The 23,074-nt window shown below is 41.0% G+C and overlaps 1 protein-coding gene across 1 annotated transcript in view; it reads right to left on the bottom strand.

Moving 5' to 3' along the window:
- Positions 1-23,074, bottom strand: part of PLEKHG3 (pleckstrin homology and RhoGEF domain containing G3) — a 251,286-nt gene that overhangs the window by 147,592 nt on the left and 80,620 nt on the right. Inside the window, exon 3 of the mRNA XM_073609396.1 lies at positions 13,058-13,300. Coding sequence (XP_073465497.1) covers positions 13,058-13,232 — 175 coding nt within the window. The 5' untranslated portion in view covers positions 13,233-13,300. The remainder of the gene's footprint in view (positions 1-13,057; positions 13,301-23,074) is intronic.

Genomic DNA, 23,074 nt, shown 5'->3' with positions numbered 1-23,074 from the left:
TATGTATAAAATTCTACTCCTGGAACCAAAACCAAATTAACATTTTTAGGCCCACATAATCATGGATCATATTCATGTTTGAGTTGCATGCATTGCAACTCTATGATAAAAAGCAAAAAGATTTTTACACATCCCCATCGGGTTAGAACATAGATATTAAAGGGTATTATACATGTCAATCATATGTTATCTATATAATAAAATGTCCATGCGGTCTTTTATGTGTGGGGGAAACCACCCAAAAGGTAAAGGCGAGAATAGCTAGGCATAAATACTCAATAAGAGATAAATTAACAAAATTGCCCCTTGCAAGACATTTTGTTGAAATGGGTCACACTGTTTCACAACTCCGGTATATGGTAATTGATGCTGTTCCTATAAATAGACGAGGGGGAAATCGGGGATTGAAATTAAGAAAATTAGAAGTACATTGGATACATTACAACCTAAAGTTTTGAACTCTGACTTTGAGGGGACATTTGTTAATATATTGGGTTTCTTTTATAGGTAAAAGATGTACATATTATGGATGTTTATAGTTAAAATGGATGGGATGTTCCCATTGGTGGTAAATAAAGTTGTCCCGATACCGATACTAGTATCGGTCCAGATACCGAGTATTTGAACGAGTACCTGTACTCGTGCAAGTGCTTCCGATGCCTAGTCTGATACCTGGACACTCAGGAACAATCAGTGTGGCAGCGGGGAAGTTATAATCACCGACCTCCCGGTGTCGCTTTCAATAAAGCAAAAAATGGGGGGTAAAAAGTCCTTGAATCCACACTCACCAAAGTAGCAAACAGCAAATGGAGTACCAGCCGATTCGTCAATATGTGACGGGATACCTGCCCTAAAAGCAATGGCACTATATCAACAACAGAAAGAGGAGACAAGGGAGTCCCCAGAAAGCAAAAAAGGGGAATGGTCAACTACGGCTTATGGTACAAAAATGCAAAAAGGCTTTATTAAGGGTAGGGGGGGTGGGGGTATTTACATATACAAAAAATTCCAAATATATGTAAGATAAACAATGTATCTAAATAACACAGTCCGTCTCACTACACTAAACCAAAATTAAAAACCATGCTGCAACATTGATGAATAAAACTGTGAGCCGCTCCATGCCAAACAGCAAGACAGCAGAGTCTGAGGACATCCCCAGTACTTGAAAGAGGTGAGAGCCCAATGGGCAGTTTCTCTTTCCCTCCTTACCTGCTTATCAATAGTCTTTGCATCTGTTTGCCATTCACCCTCCTGCATGGATTGACACACTTGAAACTGATGAACTGTGAAAATATCATCCTGGTCTAGATTGGAAAAGAGACTAAGCCCTTTCTTTGGAGTGGTTTGTCCTTTGCTCCTTTTATGCTGCATTGAGGAAATAGTGTTTGTGCACTGGACATACCTAGTAACAGGAACGCTGGTCTTTCCATTTCCAAAACAACTGGTGTAAACACACATTTAGTGCACTGAGGTTGGAAGCTGCTTGTGGAGGATTTCCTTCTAATAGAGGTTTTTTTTTTTTTTAAAAACCCCACCTAATTCAGCTATGTAAGGTCCTGTCTATGTGGATATATGTGGGTTTTTTTTTTTTTTTTTTTTTTTCTCAGTACTGCTCAATCTGATGCACAGTTAATACTTGACCACATAAGACTTGATATCCCATCAGTAGCTTACTCCATGTAATGTTTGGTGCAATACTTTTTTCTTTGGATTCAAATGGACACTGCATGCGTTTTTGGCCTGCAGGCACGCTCTGCAGTTTTATTCATCAATGTTGCAGCATGGTTTTTAATTTTGGTTTAGTGTAGTGAGACGGACTGTGTTATTTAGATACATTGTTTATCTTACATATATTTGGAATTTTTTGTATATGTAAATACCCCCACCCCCCCTACCCTTAATAAAGCCTTTTTGCATTTTTGTACCATAAGCCGTAGTTGACCATTCCCCTTTTTTGCTTTCTGGGGACTCCCTTGTCTCCTCTTTCGCTTTCAATAAAGCCACAGAGGGGAGAGGAGGAGAAGCACACAGGGAGATCAGTAATAATAACTTCACCCGCCATCACACCAATTGTTCCCGAGTGTCCCCTGTATCCTTCTCCAGCTCCTCCCTGCGTTTCTCCGTGCGCTTATCCGGTCCCCCCCCCCCTGTCTTGCCAGCTCCCCCTGTGTTTACGATGCTTCGTCATCGTGGCCGCACGCATTGGCTCCTACGTCATGCAGTGGGCGTGAATGCTGCCGCCCTATACTCCTTAAAGCACCAGCTGTACAGCAACAGCAATTTGCCCAGGAGTGCCATTATGCTGCCGTCAATCAATGGCGGACGGCCGGCAAGCGGGTAATGTCTAAACCACTGGCAACAAAAGTGAGTACACCCCTAAGTGAAAATGTCCTAATTGGGCCCAAAGTGTCAATATTTTGTGTGGCTGCCATTATTTTCCAGCACTGCCTTAACCCTCTTAGGCATGGAGTTCACCAGAGCTTCCAGAGTCCTCTTCCACTCCTCCATGATGACATCACCAAGCTGGTGGATGTTAGAGACCTTGTGCTCCTCCACCTTCCGTTTGAGGATGCCCTACAGATGCTCAATAGGGTTTAGGTCTGGAGACCTGATTGGCCAGTCCATCACCTTTACCCTCAGCTTCTTTAGAAAGGCAGTGGTCGTCTTGGAGGTGTGTTTGGGGTCGTTATGTTAGAGTACTGCCCTGCGGCCGAGTCTACAAAGGGGGGGGGGGATCATGCTCTTCTTCAGTATATCAAAGTATATGTTGGCATTCATGGTTCCCTCAATGAACTGTAGCTCCCCAGCGCTAGCAGCACTTATGATGCAGCCCCAGACCATGACACTACCGCCACCGTGCTTGGACTGTAGGCAAGACATACTTGACTTTGTACTCCTCACCTGGTTACCGCCACACATGCTTGACACCATCTGAACCAAAGTACGTTTATCTTGGTCTCTTCAGACTACAGGACATGGTTCCAGTAATCCATGTCCTCTGGTCTGATGAGACTGTCTCGCTGTGGGCGCTTCCATAAGTTTGACATCTCAAATGCAAGAATATAGATTGGGTAAGTCAGGCCATATGTCCAGAGGTGATCAAATATCTAGCGGCAGTAAATAGATACAAGAGTAACTGTCTAGCCTCTTTAAACACGGTAGATTGGCACTGTAGAATGATTAGCACAGACACTGTTACAGTATAAATGACTGGCCTCCATAGAGAGAGGCTGGAAAAGGGAAGTGGCTAGAAATGTGTGGGTGTTGTTAACCATGCAGTTGCTAGTAAGAAAAGGAAGTGGCTTACACATGGCTTGGCTGTTATTTTGATCCAAAGCCAATTTGTGGTGTTTAGTAACCCTATCATGTTCATACATGTATATGAAACTGTGAAAAGGTATGACATTTTCACAACTTTTGGAGCACATTTTATACTGATGGCAGGTCAGTGTGATATGTTGCAACAACCACCACAGGCACAGGATATATGCAGCCCACTCTGTTATACTGTATATACTTATTTCCTTTAATTTAAAAGCGAAAAACATATTATGCCGCATTGTACAGAGAACATAAAGCCATTCCCATCATGCCTTGTCCTTAAAGCAATTCATATTTAAAGTGCTTCTAAAGGCTGAAGGTTTCTTTTTTACCTTAATGCATTCTCTTCAGTAAGGAAAAAAAAAAAAACCTTTTACTCCTACCCTCTTGCCCTCACCTATAAGCAAGATCCCCATATATACACACTTACTATCCACACCATCACTTTTCTTGGAACTTTCTGGGTACATTATTTACTTTTGAATCAATATTACTCATAAAACATCATTATAAATCAGATATACACCTAATGGAATATATTGTTCTGTTCCCAGAATTGTCTGTTCCTACGACAGTACATCTTTACCTGTGGACACATTCTACCCCTTTCTATTTCCTTCTTCCTGCCCGATGTCACATCTACATTTATGCCGCCTCGGCTCCCGTGGAGAGGCCATGTCCCTGGCCCACCCTGCTCCCACCACAGCACACTGCACTTGTTGCTTGAGTCGGTGAGTGCGTTTGGTAAAAACAGCTATAGATACTAAATGTTCATTTTATTATTTTCTACTTTTTCTATAGGGACTTTATGGTTCATTATATATTTTTTTTATATATATCCTTTAGGAAACCCAATCGCATCAGCTCCTGATGAGTGGGAACACACCCACGAAACGCATTGAGCTTTGTATTAAGGATGCCCCAGCTACATCTTACATGGAACCATAGTTATTTACACCATCTGTTTTCCTCTATTACATCAATTCTTTCCTTACTTAAGAAATGCACATTTACCATGTGGGTGCATGTGTCGGTATCAGGCTTGTTGTCGCTAGCAATACTACGCCATATTACTGCCTTATTATTTACATCGGATCATGTGCTGCTACACGTATACACAATTTTTATTATGTTTATGTTATATGTACATTTCCTATGCATATAATAATGAATTGTCTACTGTATATGAAATGATTACTCTTTTATTGTTTTGTATTCTTTATAATTAATAAACATTTCTTAATGCATTTCTACTATGGTCTAATTTACCTCCACTACCCAAGCGCTTCATTTAAAGTCACAACTTCCCTCTTCATTGTATCTACAAATCGGGATGGAGGCACACTATTGTGCCTCATTTAAAGTCCCAAATTTCCCCCTTATATATCCATAAAAAAAAACCTTTGTGCAGCCCCCCCACCTTATACTTATCCGAGACTGATCATGATTCACCGATGTGCAGCGGCTCTCTCCCTCCTTATTGGCGCAGATACATTTGCCACTGCTGTCAACCACAGCCAGTGAGAAAGAAGTGGGGCCAAACTGCGCTGTGTGAGTCTATGGACACACAGTGCTGGCTTGGGAGTGAGTCCACACAAGTGCCCCCATAGCAAGCGGGGGGAGGAGCCAAGAGCGCTGGCAGAGGACCCCAGAAGAGTAGGATCTGGGCTGCTCTGTGCAAATCCTTTGCACAGAGCAGGTAAGTATAACAAGTTTATTTAAAGTAAATAAATAGGGTTTACGATCACTAAGTATTAGTAGAATAAACTAAACACGAAAGACTCGCTGCTTCAGGTGAGATGTAGAAGCCTAATGGAATTGGTGGGTGCCCTCCCAGCAGTGAACAGATGAACTGTGTAAAACGTGTCTACCAGGCATTCTGGTCCCGTGGTGTTACTTGGGATGTCCAATAAAGGATCTTGGATCAATACTGTAGTGTGCAGCCATTTCTTTTTATTCATTAGTAAAATAAAGCCCAAGAATTGTTTGTTTGTTCTCATTACTTTTTCTCATAAAGCCCTCTAAACAGATCAGTCCACCTTTTCAGCTCTGGGTAGATGCTGGTAGAGCAAACCGCCAGTTGCCTTTCCTTATGTCAGCAGTAGGCATGAGAACCTTAGCAGGAAGTTTTTAGCATGGGAATTTCCATGGGATGATCAATCACAGGCCTGATGAGTGAAAAATCTATAATAGGAAGAGTGACCCTTTAAAGTAGAACTGAAGACAAGCCGTCAGGGAGGATTATAACCTGCTAGTTTTTTTTGCCATCTGTGTTCAATTGGGGAGATTTCTCTTCACTCCCTGTCCCATAACCGCAGGAATTGAGAGGAAATCCCTCTAAAAGTGAGGAAAATCATCCCTAGTTGTTACCAGGGTCACCAAAGCTAGTGCCCTCATTGGAAGATTTCCCCTCTATTCTTGTCCTGGTGACCACATTTAAAATTTCTGATTGCCTTTCACTTTCAGTGATAACAGCCACCAGGACAAACAGGGCCCCTAATAGGGACACAAACGGAAATAAACACCTGACAGGTATTCAAATCCTTTTCCACTCTATCCAAAGCTAAAAAAAAAAAAAAAAAAAAGAAGTTTTGCCTTCAGTTATGCTTTTACCCTTCTCAACAATCAGTGTACTACTGTACCTGTATTCACCCTTATAGGTCTGTAGACTCAGACACCACTAATGGCCCGTACACACAATCCGAATATCGTACGACTTTTTTCGCTTAAGAGTACCAAGTAGAAATGGAATAGTTTACTAAAGTCACGAAAATTCTTGTACGACAGAAAAAAAAAAAAAAAAAATCGAACGACAACTGTACTGACTAAATGAAAATCATACGAGGAAAATTTTCGTGCTTGTTCGATCAAATAATATCGGCTCTATACTAACAATCCGATTATCATACGATCGCGTCAAAAGCTGTATTTTTCATCCGATCTTCGGATCGTGTATACGGGCCTTATGCTATGGAATGTCCATATCAATTGAATAAGAGGTCTCTTTGATGGAAATGAGTATAACGCATTCACCTATTACATACTGTTCTCTTCTGGTTTAGCTTATAATGTGCGTCCTTTGATTTCTGATAATGCTTTCAGTACAAGATATTGATCTGTACATTTTCAGCTAACTAGAGCACCTGATTGCACCATTATCATCATCATGCTTAAAGACATTTTTATATTCCAGTATTTCTACAGTTCCAAATTCATCATGTTTTCTTCCTTGTATATACAGTGGGGACAAAGTATTCAGACCCCCTTCAATTTTTCACTCTGTTAAATTGCAGCCATTTGTTAAAATCATTTTTAAGTTCACTTTTTTTTTCATCAATGTACACAGAGAACCCCATATTGACAGAAAAACACAGAATTGTTGACATTTTTGCAGATTTATTCAAAAAGAAAAACTGAAATATCACATGGTCCTAAGTATTCAGACCCTTTGCTGTGACACTCATATTTAACTCAGGTGCTGTCCATTTCTTCTGATCATCCTTGAGATGGTCCTACACCTTCATTTGAGTCCAGCTGTGTTTGATTATACTGATTGGACTTGTTTAGGAAAGCCAAACACCTGTTTATATAAGGCCTTACAACACAGTGCATGTCAGAGCAAATGAGAATCAGGAGGTCAAAAGGAACTGCCTGAAGAGCTCAGAACCCTCCCTAGAGCTGGCCGTCTGGCCAAATTGAGCTATCGGGGGAGAAGAGTCTTGATGAGATAGGTAAAGAAGAACCCAAAGATCACTGTGGCTGAGCTCCAGAGATGCAGTCGGGAGATGGGAGAAAGTTGTAGAAAGTCAACCATTACTGCAGCCCTCCACCAGTCGGGGCTTTATGGCAGAGTGGCCCGACGGCAGCCTCTCCTTAGTGCAAGACACATGAAAGCCCGCATGGAGTTTGCTAAAAAACACCTGAAGGACTGGTGAGAAATAAGATTCTCTGGTCTGATGAGACCAAGATAGAACTTTTTGGCCTTAATTCTAAGCGGTATGTGTGGAGAAAACCAGGCACTGCTCATCACCTGTCCAATACAGTTCCAACAGTGAAGCATGGTGGTGGCAGCATCATGCTGTGGGGGTGTTTTTCAGCTGCAAGAACAGGATGACTGGTTACAATCGAGAGAAAGATGAATGCGGCCAAGTACAGGGATATCCATCCTGGACGAAAACCTTTTCTAGAGTGCTCAGGACCTTAGACTGGGCCGAAGGTTTACCTTCCAACAAGACAATGACCCTAAGCACACAGCTAAAATAACAAAGGAGTGACTTCACAACAACCCTGTGACTGTTCTTGAATGGCCCAGCCAGAGCCCTGAACCCAACCCAATTGAGCATCTCTGGAGAGACCTAAAAATGGCTGTCCACCAACGTTTACCATCCAACCTGACAGAACTGGAGAGGATCTGCAAGGAGGAATGGCAGAGGATCCCCAAATCCAGGTGTGAAAAACTTGTTGCATCTTTCCCAAAAAGACTCATGGCTGTATTAAATCAAAAGGGTGCTTATACTAAATACTGAGCAAAGGGTCTGAATATTTAGGACCATGTGATATTTCAGTTTTTCTTTTTTAATAAATCTGCAAAAAATGTCAACAATTCTGTGTTTTTCTGTCAATATGGGGTGCTGTGTGTAAATTAATGAGGAAAAAAATGAATTTAAAATGATTTTAGCAAATGGCTGCAATATAACAGAGTGAAAAAGTTAAGGGGGTCTGAATACTTTCCGTCCCCACTGTAATAAGGGCATGCTGATTCAGCATTTGAACACACATTAAAGCATGTGTTTATGTACATTTCAAACTCAGAATCTCAGTTTTTTTAGTTCATGCGTTTCACAAAGCGAGGAGAATAATTCATTAGAATCTTTTTATTTAAACGGTGCTGAAATAAATTCACAAAAATGTGATATCATATATGTCATATAATTCAGGGCTCTTCAAACTTTCCAAACAAAGGGCCAGTCTACTGTTCTTCAGATTTTGAGGGGACCAGACTGTGGCTAGTGTGAGTAGAAATTGCCCTGAAAATAAAAGCATGCCTCATAATTGGTATCCGTGGGAGGAATGGTGCCCCATTGTTGATGAAAGTGTGAGAGGAATAGTGCCCCATTGTTGGTGTCAGTGGAGGGGGGGCGGGGGGATTGGGTCATGAATCTGCAGTAATGTTTCATGCCGTCTGTCTGCTTACCTCTTTGGTCTGTGTATCAGCTTAACCACTTAAGGACTAGCCTCGTTTTGGATTTTAGGTGTTTACATGTTTAAAACAGTTTTTTTTTTCTAGAAAATTACTTAGAACCCCCAAACATTATAAATTGTTTTTTTTTTCTAACACCCTAGAGAATAAAATGGCAGTCAATGCAATACTTTTTTTTGCACCGTATTTGCGCAGCAGTCTTATAAGAGCACTTTTTTTGAAAAAATTCACTTTTTTGAATAAAAAAAATAAAACAGTAAAGTTAGCCCAATTTTTTTTAATATTGTGAAATATAATATTACGCCAAGTAAATTGATACCCAACATGTCACGCTTCAAAATTGTGCCCGCTCGTGGAATGGCGTCAAACTTTTACCCTCAAAAATCTCCATAGTCGACGTTTAAAAAATTCTACTGGTTGCATGTTTTGCGTACAGAGGAGGTCTAGGGCTAGAATTATTGCTCTCGCTCTGCCACCTTCTGTCTGCCAATGGTAAACATTAAAGTGGTTGTTAACCCACTGATAAATTCATATAATCCTCTGTTTCCTAATAATGATAGGCGCTCCTGTGTCTGTGTTATAAAAAAAAAAAAAAATGCCCGCTATACCCGATTTCAGAGCCCGGCACTCACGTGACCTGCCGGCTCTCTCCTCTCCCCATCTGACAGCTGCAGCGGGCAGGGCCGAGATTCTCCCACTGGCATCAGTCGGGACGCTAGGAGGGGAGAGCCGGCTGGTCATGTGAGCGGCGCTCTGAAATCGGGTATAACCGGCATTTTTTTAATAAAACACAAGACACAGGAGCACCTATCATTAGGAAACAAAGAGGATTATATAAGATATCAAAAGTTTTTTCTGCAGCGGGAGGGGAGGGGACGGGCACTTGACACAGAGCTGATAGGCAGGGAGAAGCGAGGACAGGAGGGCTGCGGATGACGGAGGCACATAAACTAACCATGGGGTGTCAGGGCTCAGCAGCCATGATAAACCGTGTTCAGTTTACAGAGGGGAGGGCAGAACGAGGCAGGATCAGCCAGGTTTTTTAGGTGATACAAGGGGCCAAATTACATGGCACAAACACTGTGCTATAAAACATGCTTTAACCACTTCCCATCCCGCGTATAGACATACGACGGCCGCAAGGTGGCTCTGCCATCCTGGGCGGCTGTCATACGACATCCTCTGCTTCTCGGCGGTCTAGAGGGGCGTGTGGCTGCCGGGCACCCGTGATTGCCAGTCACAGATGAGGAACATGGATCTGTGTGTGTAAACACACAGATTCACATCCTGTCAGGGGAGAGGAGACTGATCGTGTGTTCCTTGTATATAGAGAAACCGATCGGTTACCTCCCCCAGTCAGTCCGCTCCCCCCACAGTTAGAATCACTCCCTAGGTAACACATTTAACCCCCTGATTGCCCCTAGTGTTAACCCATTCCCTGCCAGTGATATTTACACAGTAATCAGTGCATCTTTATAGCACTGATCGCTGTATAATTGTCAGTGGTCCCAAAATAGTGTCAAAGGTTTACGATATGTCCGCCGCAATATCACAACCCTGCCAAAAATCGCAGATTGCCGCCATTACTAGTAAAAAAAAAAAAAAAAAAAAGATAGTAATGAAAATGCCATAAATCAATAACCTATTTTGTAGACTCTATAACTTTTGCGTAAACCAATCAATTTCCCCTTTTGTGATTTTTTTTTTTTTTACCAAATATATGTAGAAGAATACATATCGGTCTAAACTGAGGAAGAGATTTTTTTTTTTTTTTAATTGGGATATTTATTATAGCAAAAAATAAAAAATAGTGTTTTTTTTTTTCAAAATTGTCTTTTTGTTTATAGCACAAAAATTAAAAACCGCAGGAGGTGATCAAATATCACCAAAAGAAAGCTTTATTTGTGGGGGAAAAATTAACAAAATTTCATATGGGTATATTTTTGCATGACCGCGCAATTGTCATTCAAAATGTTACAGCGCTGAAAGCTGAAAATTGGCCTGTGCAGGAAGGGGGCGAAAATGCCCAGTATTCAAGTGGTTAAAGGAACAGGATTTTTTTTTTTTTTCAGGGTAACAAACTTTAAATGTTCATATGTAACTTTACGTAAAAAGGCATCCAAAAACAGTTTTATTCCTGCATAAAATAAAGAAAACGTACAGAAACACAATTGTACTCCCTCAAATTTAAGTACGAAATCCTACCTTATTGTGAATCTAAGGCTACCTACAGTCATGAGATGATCATTGGCAATGAGATGATCATTAGCCAACTGGCCACTACTAGTAAGACCAGGAAATGATCACACAACTATGGACAATCTGTGACTTCAGCAGACACCCCTTTGGATGTCTGATCTTGGGGCAACAATAGATTACCTCGGATGCATCCCCATAGGCGTTTCCATAAGACAAAGCCAACTCCAGAGGTTTCTTCTCCCTTCATAAATATCCATGTTTCCCTGAAACTGTTATACAGGTTTATTCTGTGGCTGGATATTGCACTCTCTTGCCTATAGCTATTCTTTCCCATACAATCGCTGCCTTGGACACACATAATGTTCTTTCTGTCACACTAACAAAGCCTGTTCTCATTTAATCTTATTTAATAAAAAACTCAGCATCTTGGCCCGAGATTACACACAGAGCACCAGCCTCTGTCCATTGTCCCATTCATCCCTCCCCTGCCCCCCTTTCCCAGTTCTTCACCTACATTCCTCAGTGCACAGGAATGCAGACATGGCATTTGTCTGCTACTGATACAGCCCTAAGTCCTCCTGCACTGAGCCAATATAGCCATTATTAGATAATGAATAGATATTCAGATTTTTTTCAACAGCACCCCATGAATGTTATTTTAAAAAATAATCTCAGGAATGTCTGCATGCAGATGAAATGCTTAAGAAGGATGCCTTGAAGTGAACCTGCAGCAATATAATACTGCTAAAACAGCCATTTATGCTGCAGAGCAGGCACCACCAGCTTCCTACATGTCTGGACTAGGCTTTCTAGGGGCTTCAATAACCTGGACATCATGATACACAAAAAACAACCAACACCTCATCATGGCTGCTTCCACCTCCTGTTCATCACTCTTGGTTAAGCTGCCCATATACTGTACAAATTTCATACAGTACTTGTACTCTGCTAGGTGACATCTGTTGCTCCATGCTCAACCTAAAACCACACAAAACAAATTCCTAATTCTCCAATCCAGAAGATGAACTTCATTTGAGGACAGTGTCCTCACACCCCTTAACCACTTGCCGACCGCTGCATGTACATATACGTCGGCAGATTGCAAGGCTGCGCAAATGGGAGTGCCTGTACGTCCCTTTGAATTTGCCGCCGGCGCGCACGACCCTGCCACGAGCTCCGTGAGTAGGATCGCAGGTCTCGCGGACTCGATGTCCGCGGGGATACCCACGATCGTCTCACAGAGCTAAACAACGGGGAGATGCTAATGTAAACAGGCATCTCCCCGTTCTGCCTAGTGACACTGTCACTGATCATAGCTCCCTGGGAGCGTTGATCAGTGACGTGTCACTCATAGCCATGTCCCCTAACAGTTAGAATCACTCCCTAGGACACACTTAACCCCTTCCTAGCCAGCTAGTGGTTAACCCCTTCACTGCCAGTGTCATTTTTACAGTAATCAGTGCAATTTTATAGCACTGATCGCTGTAAAACTGACACTGGTCCCAAAAATGTGTCAAAATTGTCCGATGTGTCCGCCATAATGTCACAGTCACGATAAAAATTGCTAGTTTTTTTAAACTAGTTAAAAAAAAAAAAAAAACTTAATAAAAATGCCATAAAACTAACCCCTATTTTGTAGACGCTATAACTTTTGCGCAAACCAATCAATAAACGCTTATTGCGTTTTTTTTTACCAAAAATATGTAGAAGAATACTTATCGGCCTAAACTAAGGGATAAATGGGGGTTTTTTTATATATTTTTTGGGGATAATGCGTTTTTTTCAAATCTGTTGCTCTATTTTTGTTTATAGCGCAAAAAATAAAAACCGCAGAGGTGATCAAATACCAAAAGAAAGCTCTATTTGTGGGAAAAAAGGACGTCAATTTTGTTTGGGAGCCACGTTAAAGCGACGCAGTGCTGAAACGCAAACGGTGCTCTGGTCTTTGGCCAGCTAAATGGTCCGGGGCTTAAGTGGTTAAAGCCATATCTCATACCCCCAGTTTTGGAACCTGCTGCACCAAATTCAACAATCAGAGTTTCTTGGCCATTTGTAGCCAACAATGTTTCACAGAAGCAGCCATAGCAGCAAATATATTTTTGAAATTTCCAATTTTCATGATTCACAATTGAGATTGGCAATCAGGAGAGTGGCTTGAGTTCATGCCATACTTTGATACATATAAAATTAACATCCAACTATGTAATGTTGTGCATATTCCACAGAATTCTATTGAAAAGAACAAGTTTTTGACTAAAGAAAGCTGGAAGGTCTCAAGGGGTATCTGGTCACTTTACCAGTCACATAGAGAACCATTTGATCAAACATTATTACCTTCAAAACTACCCTGTGAAGGTTCCTCGAGACAGGGACCTTGATCATCGCCTTCTGTAGTTTTCAATGCACAAAGGTCCTGGGTCTCCTCTTCTGCTAAGGTTCCATCTTTGCATCTTGCAGACTGGGACACTGAAATTTGAACATCTTCCTGGATATTTCTGTTTCCCTCCATTTCTGTGGTTTGGGATTAGTGGTCTAAAACATAGCCTAGTACAGAATCGTCCTCAAATTTATAAATTCCTGCAAATAAAAACAGACATAATCTGTTAGAATCACACTAAGCACCAGGAGAATGATATCCATTAGGTAGCATTCTGGTATTTAAAAAAAAAACTAGGGTCCAGGACTTGGATCAAAAAAGCTTCAATAACCGCATGGCATTTGCCGGGGGTTTTCTCCAGGTTCTCTCATTTTCTTTCGTTACACTAAACATGCCGGCAAGTTTGTGTACCAAGGGCAGGGTGATGGTTTATTTATTTTTCCCTTCTAGATTGTAAGCTCTAACAAGCAGGGCCTTCTGATTCCTCCTGTATTGATTTGTATTGTAAGTGTACTGTCTGCCCTCATCTTGTAAAGCGCTGCGTAAACTGTTGGCGCTATATAAATCCTGTTTATTAATAATAATAATAATATTTAGTACAGGTACTTAAATAGCGCCATCAATTGACACAGCGCTTCACATATATATTGCACATTCACATCAGTCCCTGCCCTGAAGGCACTTATAATCTAAAAAGGTACCTAACACGCTCATACATACTAACTAGTGAAGATTTAGAAAGCAGCCAATTAACCTACCAGCATGTCTTTGGAGTGTGGGAGGAAACTGGAGTACTCGGATGAAAACCCACACAGGCACAGGGAGAACATGCAAACTCCAGACAGGTAGTGCCATGGTTGGGATTTAAACCAATGACCCCAGTGCTGCTAGGTGGAAGTGCTAACCACTTAAGCACTGTGCAACCCCTCTACACCAAGATCAGTAAATTCGGAGGTACACTGCATCGTTTGTGTGCAGGCCATTCAGGAAGATTAATCTTTTGCCGAATAGTGCCTGCATAGTTTTGGTGCTGACTTTAGAGCCAGCAACAGGGAACTAGTAAAGCATTTCCCCACATCTGTTAGGTATATAAACTCTGAAACATGTTTTTTTTAGATATTTGGTCTATAAGAGGTCATTCTTCTGACTACCCGCCAGGTAATGGGGCATTCTGTTCACTGACCACCAATGTAAGGGAGCACCTTTCCATTGACCACCAATATAACAGGGCATTCTTCCCATTGACCACCAACATGAGAGGCATTCTTTCCAATAATCATAACGTTAAGGGGTATTCTTCCCACTGGCCACCAATATAAGGGACATTCTTCCCATTGATAACTAATGTAAATGGAATTCTTCTAACTGGCAACCAATGTAAAAGGACATTTTGATCACTGACCACCAATCAAGGGTGTCAAGCTTGTGACCCTTGTAAAACCAAGGTGGCACAGAAAGACCCTTTCTTAGGTGCAATTTCCTTTATGAGAACAGCTATGTTTGCTCTACATAGTCCCACTGTGTGTGGGCATCTAGCCACCTTCCTGTGCTCACTTCCAACATGGACTAGAATTATACGTGCCAACAAAGCCAGTGCTATCTAGTAACAGTAAAGATAAAACCCCATTTCCATAAAAATGAGAGGGATTATTGCTTCCCATCTATAACATCTCTGACCATGGTCTTCAGAGTAGAAGGACTAGAATACAATGGGGCATGAACAGTAGGAATTGTAGTTTGAAAACAGTAGTGCACATGACTGCAATACGCATACACTGCTCATACGTCTTTACTAGAAATGAATGTAATGCATGTGCAGTAAGAAGTGCAGGGGGGAAAAAGGAGCAAGAAAAAACAGCAATATTTCAAACGTATTCACAAATGTAAACCAAAGGCCGTAGTTGAGAAAATTAGCCTGAACTTGGAAGTCTGTTTCACAGGAATCTTTATTGACATTTTAAAGTTGTTACACTACCTGTGAAAGAAAAAAAAATAAAGAGGCGTCACACTCTCCCAGTAAAATGTTTAAAGTGTTTATACATGCATAGACCAATAATGTGTGAATCCAGGTGTGAGAGTTACACCTTTATTATGGCTCCGTGGGAGTGGGTGTTGGCAAAACTACAGTAAAGGAATACCAATACTGGTGCCCCAGAAAGAAGTCCAAAATTCAAATCACCATCTTGGGTGGTGGTTAAAAAAACAAACACACACATTACAATTCAGACAAGGATGCACTTTTACAAAACAGGCTGGTTTTATTTTACAAAACGCACAGACCTGATGTAACATATTTCCAACTCTCCTGAACAAATGTCAAAGCATATACAATTATACTGTGGGGTTGATTTACTATAGGTAAATGGTCTGGGCACTGCAAGTGCAGTTGCTCTAGATCTAAGGGGAACATGCAAGGAAAATAAAAAAACGCATTTTGCTTGCATGTGACTGGATGATAGAAATCAGCAGAGCATCCCCTCATATCTAGCGCAACTGCACTTGCATTGCACAGATTTGCCTTTAGTAAATAAACCTCTATGTGAGCAATGCAGCTTTGAGACATCAAAACTTTATAAACGCAAAGCTATAGATGTGACAATCCTTGACTGTCCCATAAATGTCTGATCAACTAAAATATGTCTCATAAAGCACACCATAGCCAATAAATGACAACTACAGAAAAAATATACTTTCACATCAATTCACTCATTAACACCTGATTCAGAAACATGTATGTTACAATGACATTTATTGAGACACATACTCAGCACTCAGAGCCCATAAATGTGGTCAACTTCAAACTCAGAAAAAAATACTGCGCTATCCCTTAAGTCAAATAACCATGTTATAAGTGTGTTTAGTGACAAAACAAAAAAAAACAAATGCTGCTGCAGCCTTAAGGCTAGGTTTCCACTAGTGCGTCCCCAAAGTCGCGCGATTTTGCCGCGATTTTTTACCGCGATTTTACCGCGACTTTTTACCGCGATTTGAAGCAATGCCTGTATCTATAGACCTCAAGTCGCATCAAAGTGGGACCAAAGTAGTGCAGGGACTACTTTGAAGTCGCTGCGACTTGAAGTCGCACAGATATGAACGGTACTCATTGGAAATCATGGGAAACAATTTGTCATGCGACTTTTCAGTCCCAAGTCGCATGAAAAGTCGCACTAGTGGAAACAGAGCCTAAATGTGAGACAACCCCCACCTCAAAAGCTATAAAATACAATAGGCTGCGCTGCTAATAATTGAACGTGATCATAATTGATAAATGCGACCCAATACCACTCTAGTGTGAATAAAATATAAGAGAATATATCAATAATTGCTAAAAAACTTAGATCACATAAATTCAGACATTCAAGTGAAAGAATTGTATGATGGAGAATAGGAATCAATAACCAAAAGATTATAATAAGTCCATATACTCAGGATAAGAGTCCTTGTTGGTAAAAATCTTTCTAATAGAGGGAAAAAGACACCTTTCTTCAAACAGTGTGAGGCATGCAAGGATTGTCTCCCTAGGGAGCGTGCTGTTGTAAGAAGTTCCTCCACCTCAAATTAAATCAGCCCCTTACCGAATCCATAGATCTCCTGTCACAGAGATCATGCGAGCAAGTGGCTGTGTCCCCCCCAGCCACTGGGTCTCTGTTAGGATGTGTTTCACAGGTCACCACTCCAGGAAATCAACTCAGTAGAGGTGTTACTGCTCACATCACATAGATATGCATAAAAAGAAAATGCTCCATAGCGTGATACAGTAAACGTTTTATTAAAATAAGAAAGATAAGAGATGCACTTACAGTATGTGCGATACAAATTCACCTTTAAAAACAGTTTGCGCTGCCCGGCTCTCAGCTGCTGCCCGTTCCTTCCGGGATCAGCGTGGTGTGGTGGTGACGTCAGCACGCCGCTCCTCCCTACGCCGTTTCGACAAATCTGTCGTCTTCCTGGGGTACGGGCGGCGTGCTGACACACCACCTATATGTGTATAGTCACTAACAAGGGAATGCCCCCCTCTGAGATCAAGGAGTCCGAGGCCACCGCCGCCATTTATAAATTGGGCAACCGGGACCAATATGTAATTGATTGTAATGTTATCTGTGTCAGGGCAGGAAGAATGTCCGTTTGACGAACCTATTAAACACACTGCTGCCAACATCGTACAGACCGTGTTCATACCCTGGAAGTTAATAGAGCTGAAAGATTTCAATCTGAATATGCTACATTCAAAGCTAGTTAGTAACACAAAATACCTCAATATAAAGAGCATGAGGATCTGATCTAAAATCTATAGGGGTACTCTAGTAGCATAGTGTTACTTTTTACTCACATTGAAAAAAAACTATTTAACCATTTGAGATCAAAGAACCCACACATAAAGTAACCCAATTTAATAAGATATAAGACAGTATAGATACGGGGGTCACACCACCCCTGCTGTTAATTCACAGTGAGCTACTGTCTATTCTTGCAAGACTTACAAAGTGGAATATAATGTAAAATGTTACTCACATTCCTTTAAAACCTAAATAAAAATAATCATATGAACAATATAAAAATTTAGAAATTGAATATTAGTTAATTAAAAATTTTTTTTTAATTATAATAAAAAACTCAATCGCTCGAGTCAAACTATATGTAAAAAGCATTGGTCATCCTCACTGACCTAAGTATGTACTAATAAAATTACCACATTGGTCACCATTTTCAAGAATAATACCTCAAAATGAAAAAGAGCTTCAATTGACCTCCATATATGATACTAGACTTAGTCTCCTGGTAGGGTACATCCCATATCCCATAGTGCCTGGTAAGCTGATATACCAATACGGATATAGAAAATATCTAATCTATGTATAGATTATTTGACACACTAAAAAAAAAAAAACTCAGTCTCCATCCAAGGCTGAGAATATGAGGGAGGGCTGAGAGTGTGGGGGAGGTTAACCCGTTCATTGTCCACCCACCACCAGACACCTTGATCTCAGAACGAGGCCCTAAACATAAATTTCTAACCATTACCAATGAAAGCGTTCACATCAGTATCAATATTTAGACCATGGGGGGTATAACACCGGACGCGATGGATCCAAACCATTTCCAATCTGGACAGTTCCCTGACCAAAGATCCACCCCTCCAGTGGGCACTGTACCTGTCTATCCCCAAAAATAAAGTGTTAGCAGGGTTCCGATTGTGATGTAACGCATAATGCTTTGACACCGAATGGTATTGATATCCATTTTTGATATTTGTAATGTGTTCTCCTAGACGGACCTGCATAGGTCGTTTTGTCCGGCCTATATATTGCAGCCCACATGGGCATTGCAATAAGTACACCACCCCTTTTGTACTACATGTGACAAAAGGCTCTATTTTCTGGACCCTGGATGTACTGAAGGATGTAAAGGACTCTGTTTTTCTCTGTTTGTTCTTATTAAGTGTGCAAATCTGGCACCTTCGACATTGATGGTAACCAGATAAATTCTGGAAAAAGGATACCTTTTGAGTAGGCGGGTCCACTACATTAGGGGCAATTTTGTCCCGCAACGAGGGGACCCCCCTAAATACAATTTGCGGTTTATTGGGCAAAATTGTTTTGATAACCCTATCATTCTCTAAGAGGTGCCAGTGTTTTCGTAAGAGCTTTGTGATCTGGTAGTGTTGTGTGGAAAAACCAGTAATGAACGGTAATGATGGTCCACCCGAATTATCTTTGGGGGCCTCATTATCATTATTTCATAAATGTGGTCAGGCAGCAGCAACTATTGTTATCAGTACATGTGATACGTTTTGCAAAGCTGCCATTTGGGGATATAGGACCAGTTTTATAAAAGGCTGAAACTAATATCTGACCATAAATTAGTGTATTTCTAATGCTGGCCATATACTATACGAAAAATCGGCTGAAATTTGGTCATTTAGACAGTTTGTCCATTTTTTGGCCAGTTAATGGGCACAAAATCGATAATCGTTGAGGCGTTTTTGAGACAAAAAAAACAAAGGACAAGTTTAGAAATTTTTACTGCCGAACGAACGATAAATTGAAAAGGTTAATGTGTTTCCCGTCCGAACTGTTTGCACTAGGTATATGTAAAAAAAGCGAACAAAAAAATTGATTAATTTTTGGCCACTGAACGATTTATTGGTCATTACATGATGGCACTATCGTTTGCTCTCACGGCCGAACGTTCGTTTTTCGAAAATGGGTTCGGCCGATTTTTCGCATAGTGTATGGCCAGCATAAGTCTGCTGATATTTTGTTACTAGAGTTTAGCAACAATGAAAGCCATTTTGTATTAAAAGCAATAAGCAGGAAGATTTTTACAGACATCACATTCTCCTAACCACTGCACAATGTCTGCTGGACTGTGTGTTATGTACTTATGCCTACAGGTCGACCGAAATATCGGTGCCAATCAGTGCCAGTGTCAGTGACATCTGCCAGTGCCAATCAGTGCAAACTGCCAGTGCCAATCAGTGCCACCTGTTAGTGCCGCCTAATATCAGTGTCAGCCAAGACCACCTATCAGTGCCAGTATTTCTAATCAGTGCCACCTACCAGTGCCTATCAGTGGCAGTGTTTCTAATCAGTGCCCCCTACCAGTGCCAATCAGTACCAGTGCTTCCAATCAGTGAACTATACCGAGGACATCAAGTGTGTGATAGAGTGACAGGAGCAAGCAGGGGGGAGTGGAGTGGGTGAGTTTTTGAGATGGAGGAAAAAGAAAAAAGTAAAAAAAAAAATAAAAAAAAAAAAAAGGGCCTAAAATAAATTGGCCGCATTTCTAAATATCGGCATCGGCCAGAGAAAAACCCATATCGGTCGACCTCTACTTATGACGCCTGCGCTTATTTGCATTAAGCACTCTTGACCCTGCAGTCTGTACTTCTGACCCCTGCACTGTGTGTTATGTACTCCTGAACCTTACACTCTGTTATGTAACCCTAACCCTTGGGGCTCTGTGTTACATACTTCTGAACCTTGTGCTCTATGCAATACTTACTCCTGACCTCTGCATGCATTACATTATGTACATTTAATCTCTGCACATTACATACCCCTGACTCCTACACTATATAAAAGTATGCTGTACATTACATACTCATTGACCCTGTGCATTGTTTTTTTCTTGACCCCACAGGTTTTGTGTTCCTGCAATCTTCACTCTGAATGTTACATACTACTGAACAGTACATACCCCTGACTACTGCATTCAATTTGCTATTTTGTCATTACATTTTTTATGACCAAACTGCTCATTGTCTCAACAGTTGCTGGTTGCGAAGTAGCTTCTAACTATTTTAAGAAGCCCTTCTTTGAGTTTGGCATATACAAAGTGTCAGCTCTCTATTTCTTGTCTTCATGCAGAAATGCATATGGAATGGAAGAGTCCTTTTTTTTTGTGTGCTGAGGTTTATATGGATCTTTGAGGCACTCGGTCACAGACAGTAAAGCTTATTTTGTGGGTACAAGAACTGTGGTACATGTGTGCCGTGTATACATTGAGTAGGCTCTGGTTTTATTTTTTTAACTATATCCCATCAAGCCACTCCCACTGTATTGGAGTGGAAGCTCCCCCCCATTCTGTATTGGTGTGGAAGCTCTCCCCATCGGTGTGGGTACACCTCCAGCTCGATTGGCTCATTGGGCATATGCCTAAATTCACACGTTCCGGTAAGCCTTCATCTAATCAGTGGTGGATATCTTCTCACTTCATGTGACCATCCTTGCCGGCATTGGGATTTCATTTTTCACAGCAATATCACACTTATGTCATTAAAGTGGTGTTCCAGCCGAAATTATACTTTTTAAATAAAAATACCCCTATAATACACAAGCTTAATGTATTCTAGTAAAGTTAGTCTATAAAATAAGGTCTGTTTTGTTAGTTTAAAGCAGTAGTTTATTTTATAAACTTACAGAAGGCCGTGGCCATCTTAAGTGTTGGCATCTGAAGCCAGACTGTATTTCTTCCTGGATCTCATCCTTGCAGATCTCGCACATGCTCAGTGCAGCACAAGCAGTGTAATAGGTGTCAGGTCAAGTTTCCATAGCAACGGCAGTGTCAGAGGAAGTTGCCGCCCCTTCCCAGAAGGCACTGCAAACAGGAAATGATGCGATGGGCCACGGCCAGGGAGGATGAAGTGAAAAATGAATACAGCAGATATACAGTAGGTACTGAGAAATTTTTTTTTTTAAATATCCAATTCGTTTACAGTGCACAGTTTAGTGAGGGATGCTGAAGAGTTGAAAAAGTGGGTGGAACTCCACTTTAAGTTATATTGACCTGGTTAGCATTGACCAGGTGCACTGTATACTAGCACCTTGTTTGGTTAGAGGTAGTTTTCATCCATTAGCGCTGCACTTATTTTTTTATTTTATTATTTATTTATTTTTTATTATTGTTGTGCTGGCTGCTACACCATCACCTTGGGCATCAGTGCGGTATTATCCCCTGTATTATATGCAACTACATAGACAAATCAAACTTATTGCCCCAGCGTATTACTCTCTAAAAACGCTAAAGTTACTGAAGTAGTGTCATGCTACTGACAGAAATAGCAAAAAAGCCTAAAATAAAGCACTTTATGAAAGAAGAGCGAACCATTCACATTATTTCCTGTTGTCCAAAGAACTTACACTCATACACACATATACCGGTATATTAATAAAAATCCAGAAATCTGAGAAGATCACTTATCTGCCGGAGAAACGCTTGGAGTCTTGTCTTGTAATCTGTCTACAAGGCCCCCTAAGCCATCATTGGAACAGAAGTCACATGGTGTGTAGCTGACAGGACCGCCAGGGGGAAGAGCCATCTCAGTCATGATTTATCTCTGTGTGATGGACCACCTGCACTGTCTGCTCTGCAATCACATGTTATTGCTATAGTTACGCCCTTGTTATGTGTATCTTTGTAAGTGACAAGCAGAGACCAAACCAGTTCTTTGGTCATCGGATGTCTTCTATTACTGTAAACAAATTCCTGATTTTATATTTAGAATTTAGCAATAGCTGACAAAAAGATAAAAAAAAAAAAAAAAAAAAACTTTCCGGCATTTAAGAAGAGTAATAGATTACAATAAAATTCTCTTTGCAGTAAGACTTGAATCAGCATTCTTTACTATGTCACAGCTTGTAAAAATGTAAATTCAGCACAAAAATCAATTACGTAGGGCTCTCATTTTATGCATATTTATGCGAATTTAGGTTACTGTGATTGTCTCAATCTGCCAGAACACGGGAATTACACGCTCAATTCAACGTGACATAATTCACTAAAGGGTTTAGTAGAGATATCAGGTCTATGGAAGAATAATGGCCCGTAAACGCGATCCGAAAATCGTACGAAAAATACCGCTTTTGATTCGATCGTACGATAATCTGATCGTTAGCACAGAGCTTTCGATAGCCAATCCCAACAGTTCATCGGATATTATCCGATAAGCGAGAAAATTTATCTCGTACAATACCAGATCGTACGATTTTCGTTTAGTCAGTACAGTTGTTGTCCTATACAAATACACCACAACACATGACATCACTTCCGATTTTTTTTTTTTCCTGTCGTACGAGAAATTTTTATGACTTTAGTAACCTATTCAATTTCTACTTGAAACTAGTAAGCGAAAAAAGTCGATCTGTCGTCCGATTTTCAGATCGTGTGTACGGGGCAGAAGTCCCATTATTGTAGTACTATACATGGGGGGCAGGGTCTAGCTGGGGCTCCTGTGTCTGAATGGACACACAGAGCTGCGGCTCGGCTCAGGTGCCCCCCATAGAAAGCTGCTTGCTGTGGTGGCACTCGTCAGGGGGGAGGGGCCAGGAGAGCTGAAGAGGGACCAGAGAACAGGACCATCCAGGATGCAAAACCACTGGAGGCAAGTATAACATGTTTGTTATTTCTAAAAACGAGACTTTACAATCACTTTAAGTAAATCTATTTCCACAAAGTTGCAATTTTAACAAGTT

Source organism: Aquarana catesbeiana, linkage group LG13, assembly GCF_042186555.1.
Source record: "Aquarana catesbeiana isolate 2022-GZ linkage group LG13, ASM4218655v1, whole genome shotgun sequence".
NCBI classification, from domain to species: Eukaryota; Metazoa; Chordata; class Amphibia; order Anura; family Ranidae; genus Aquarana; species Aquarana catesbeiana.
Note: the sequence above shows the minus strand (reverse complement) of the source record. Positions and strands in the feature narration are given on the sequence as shown.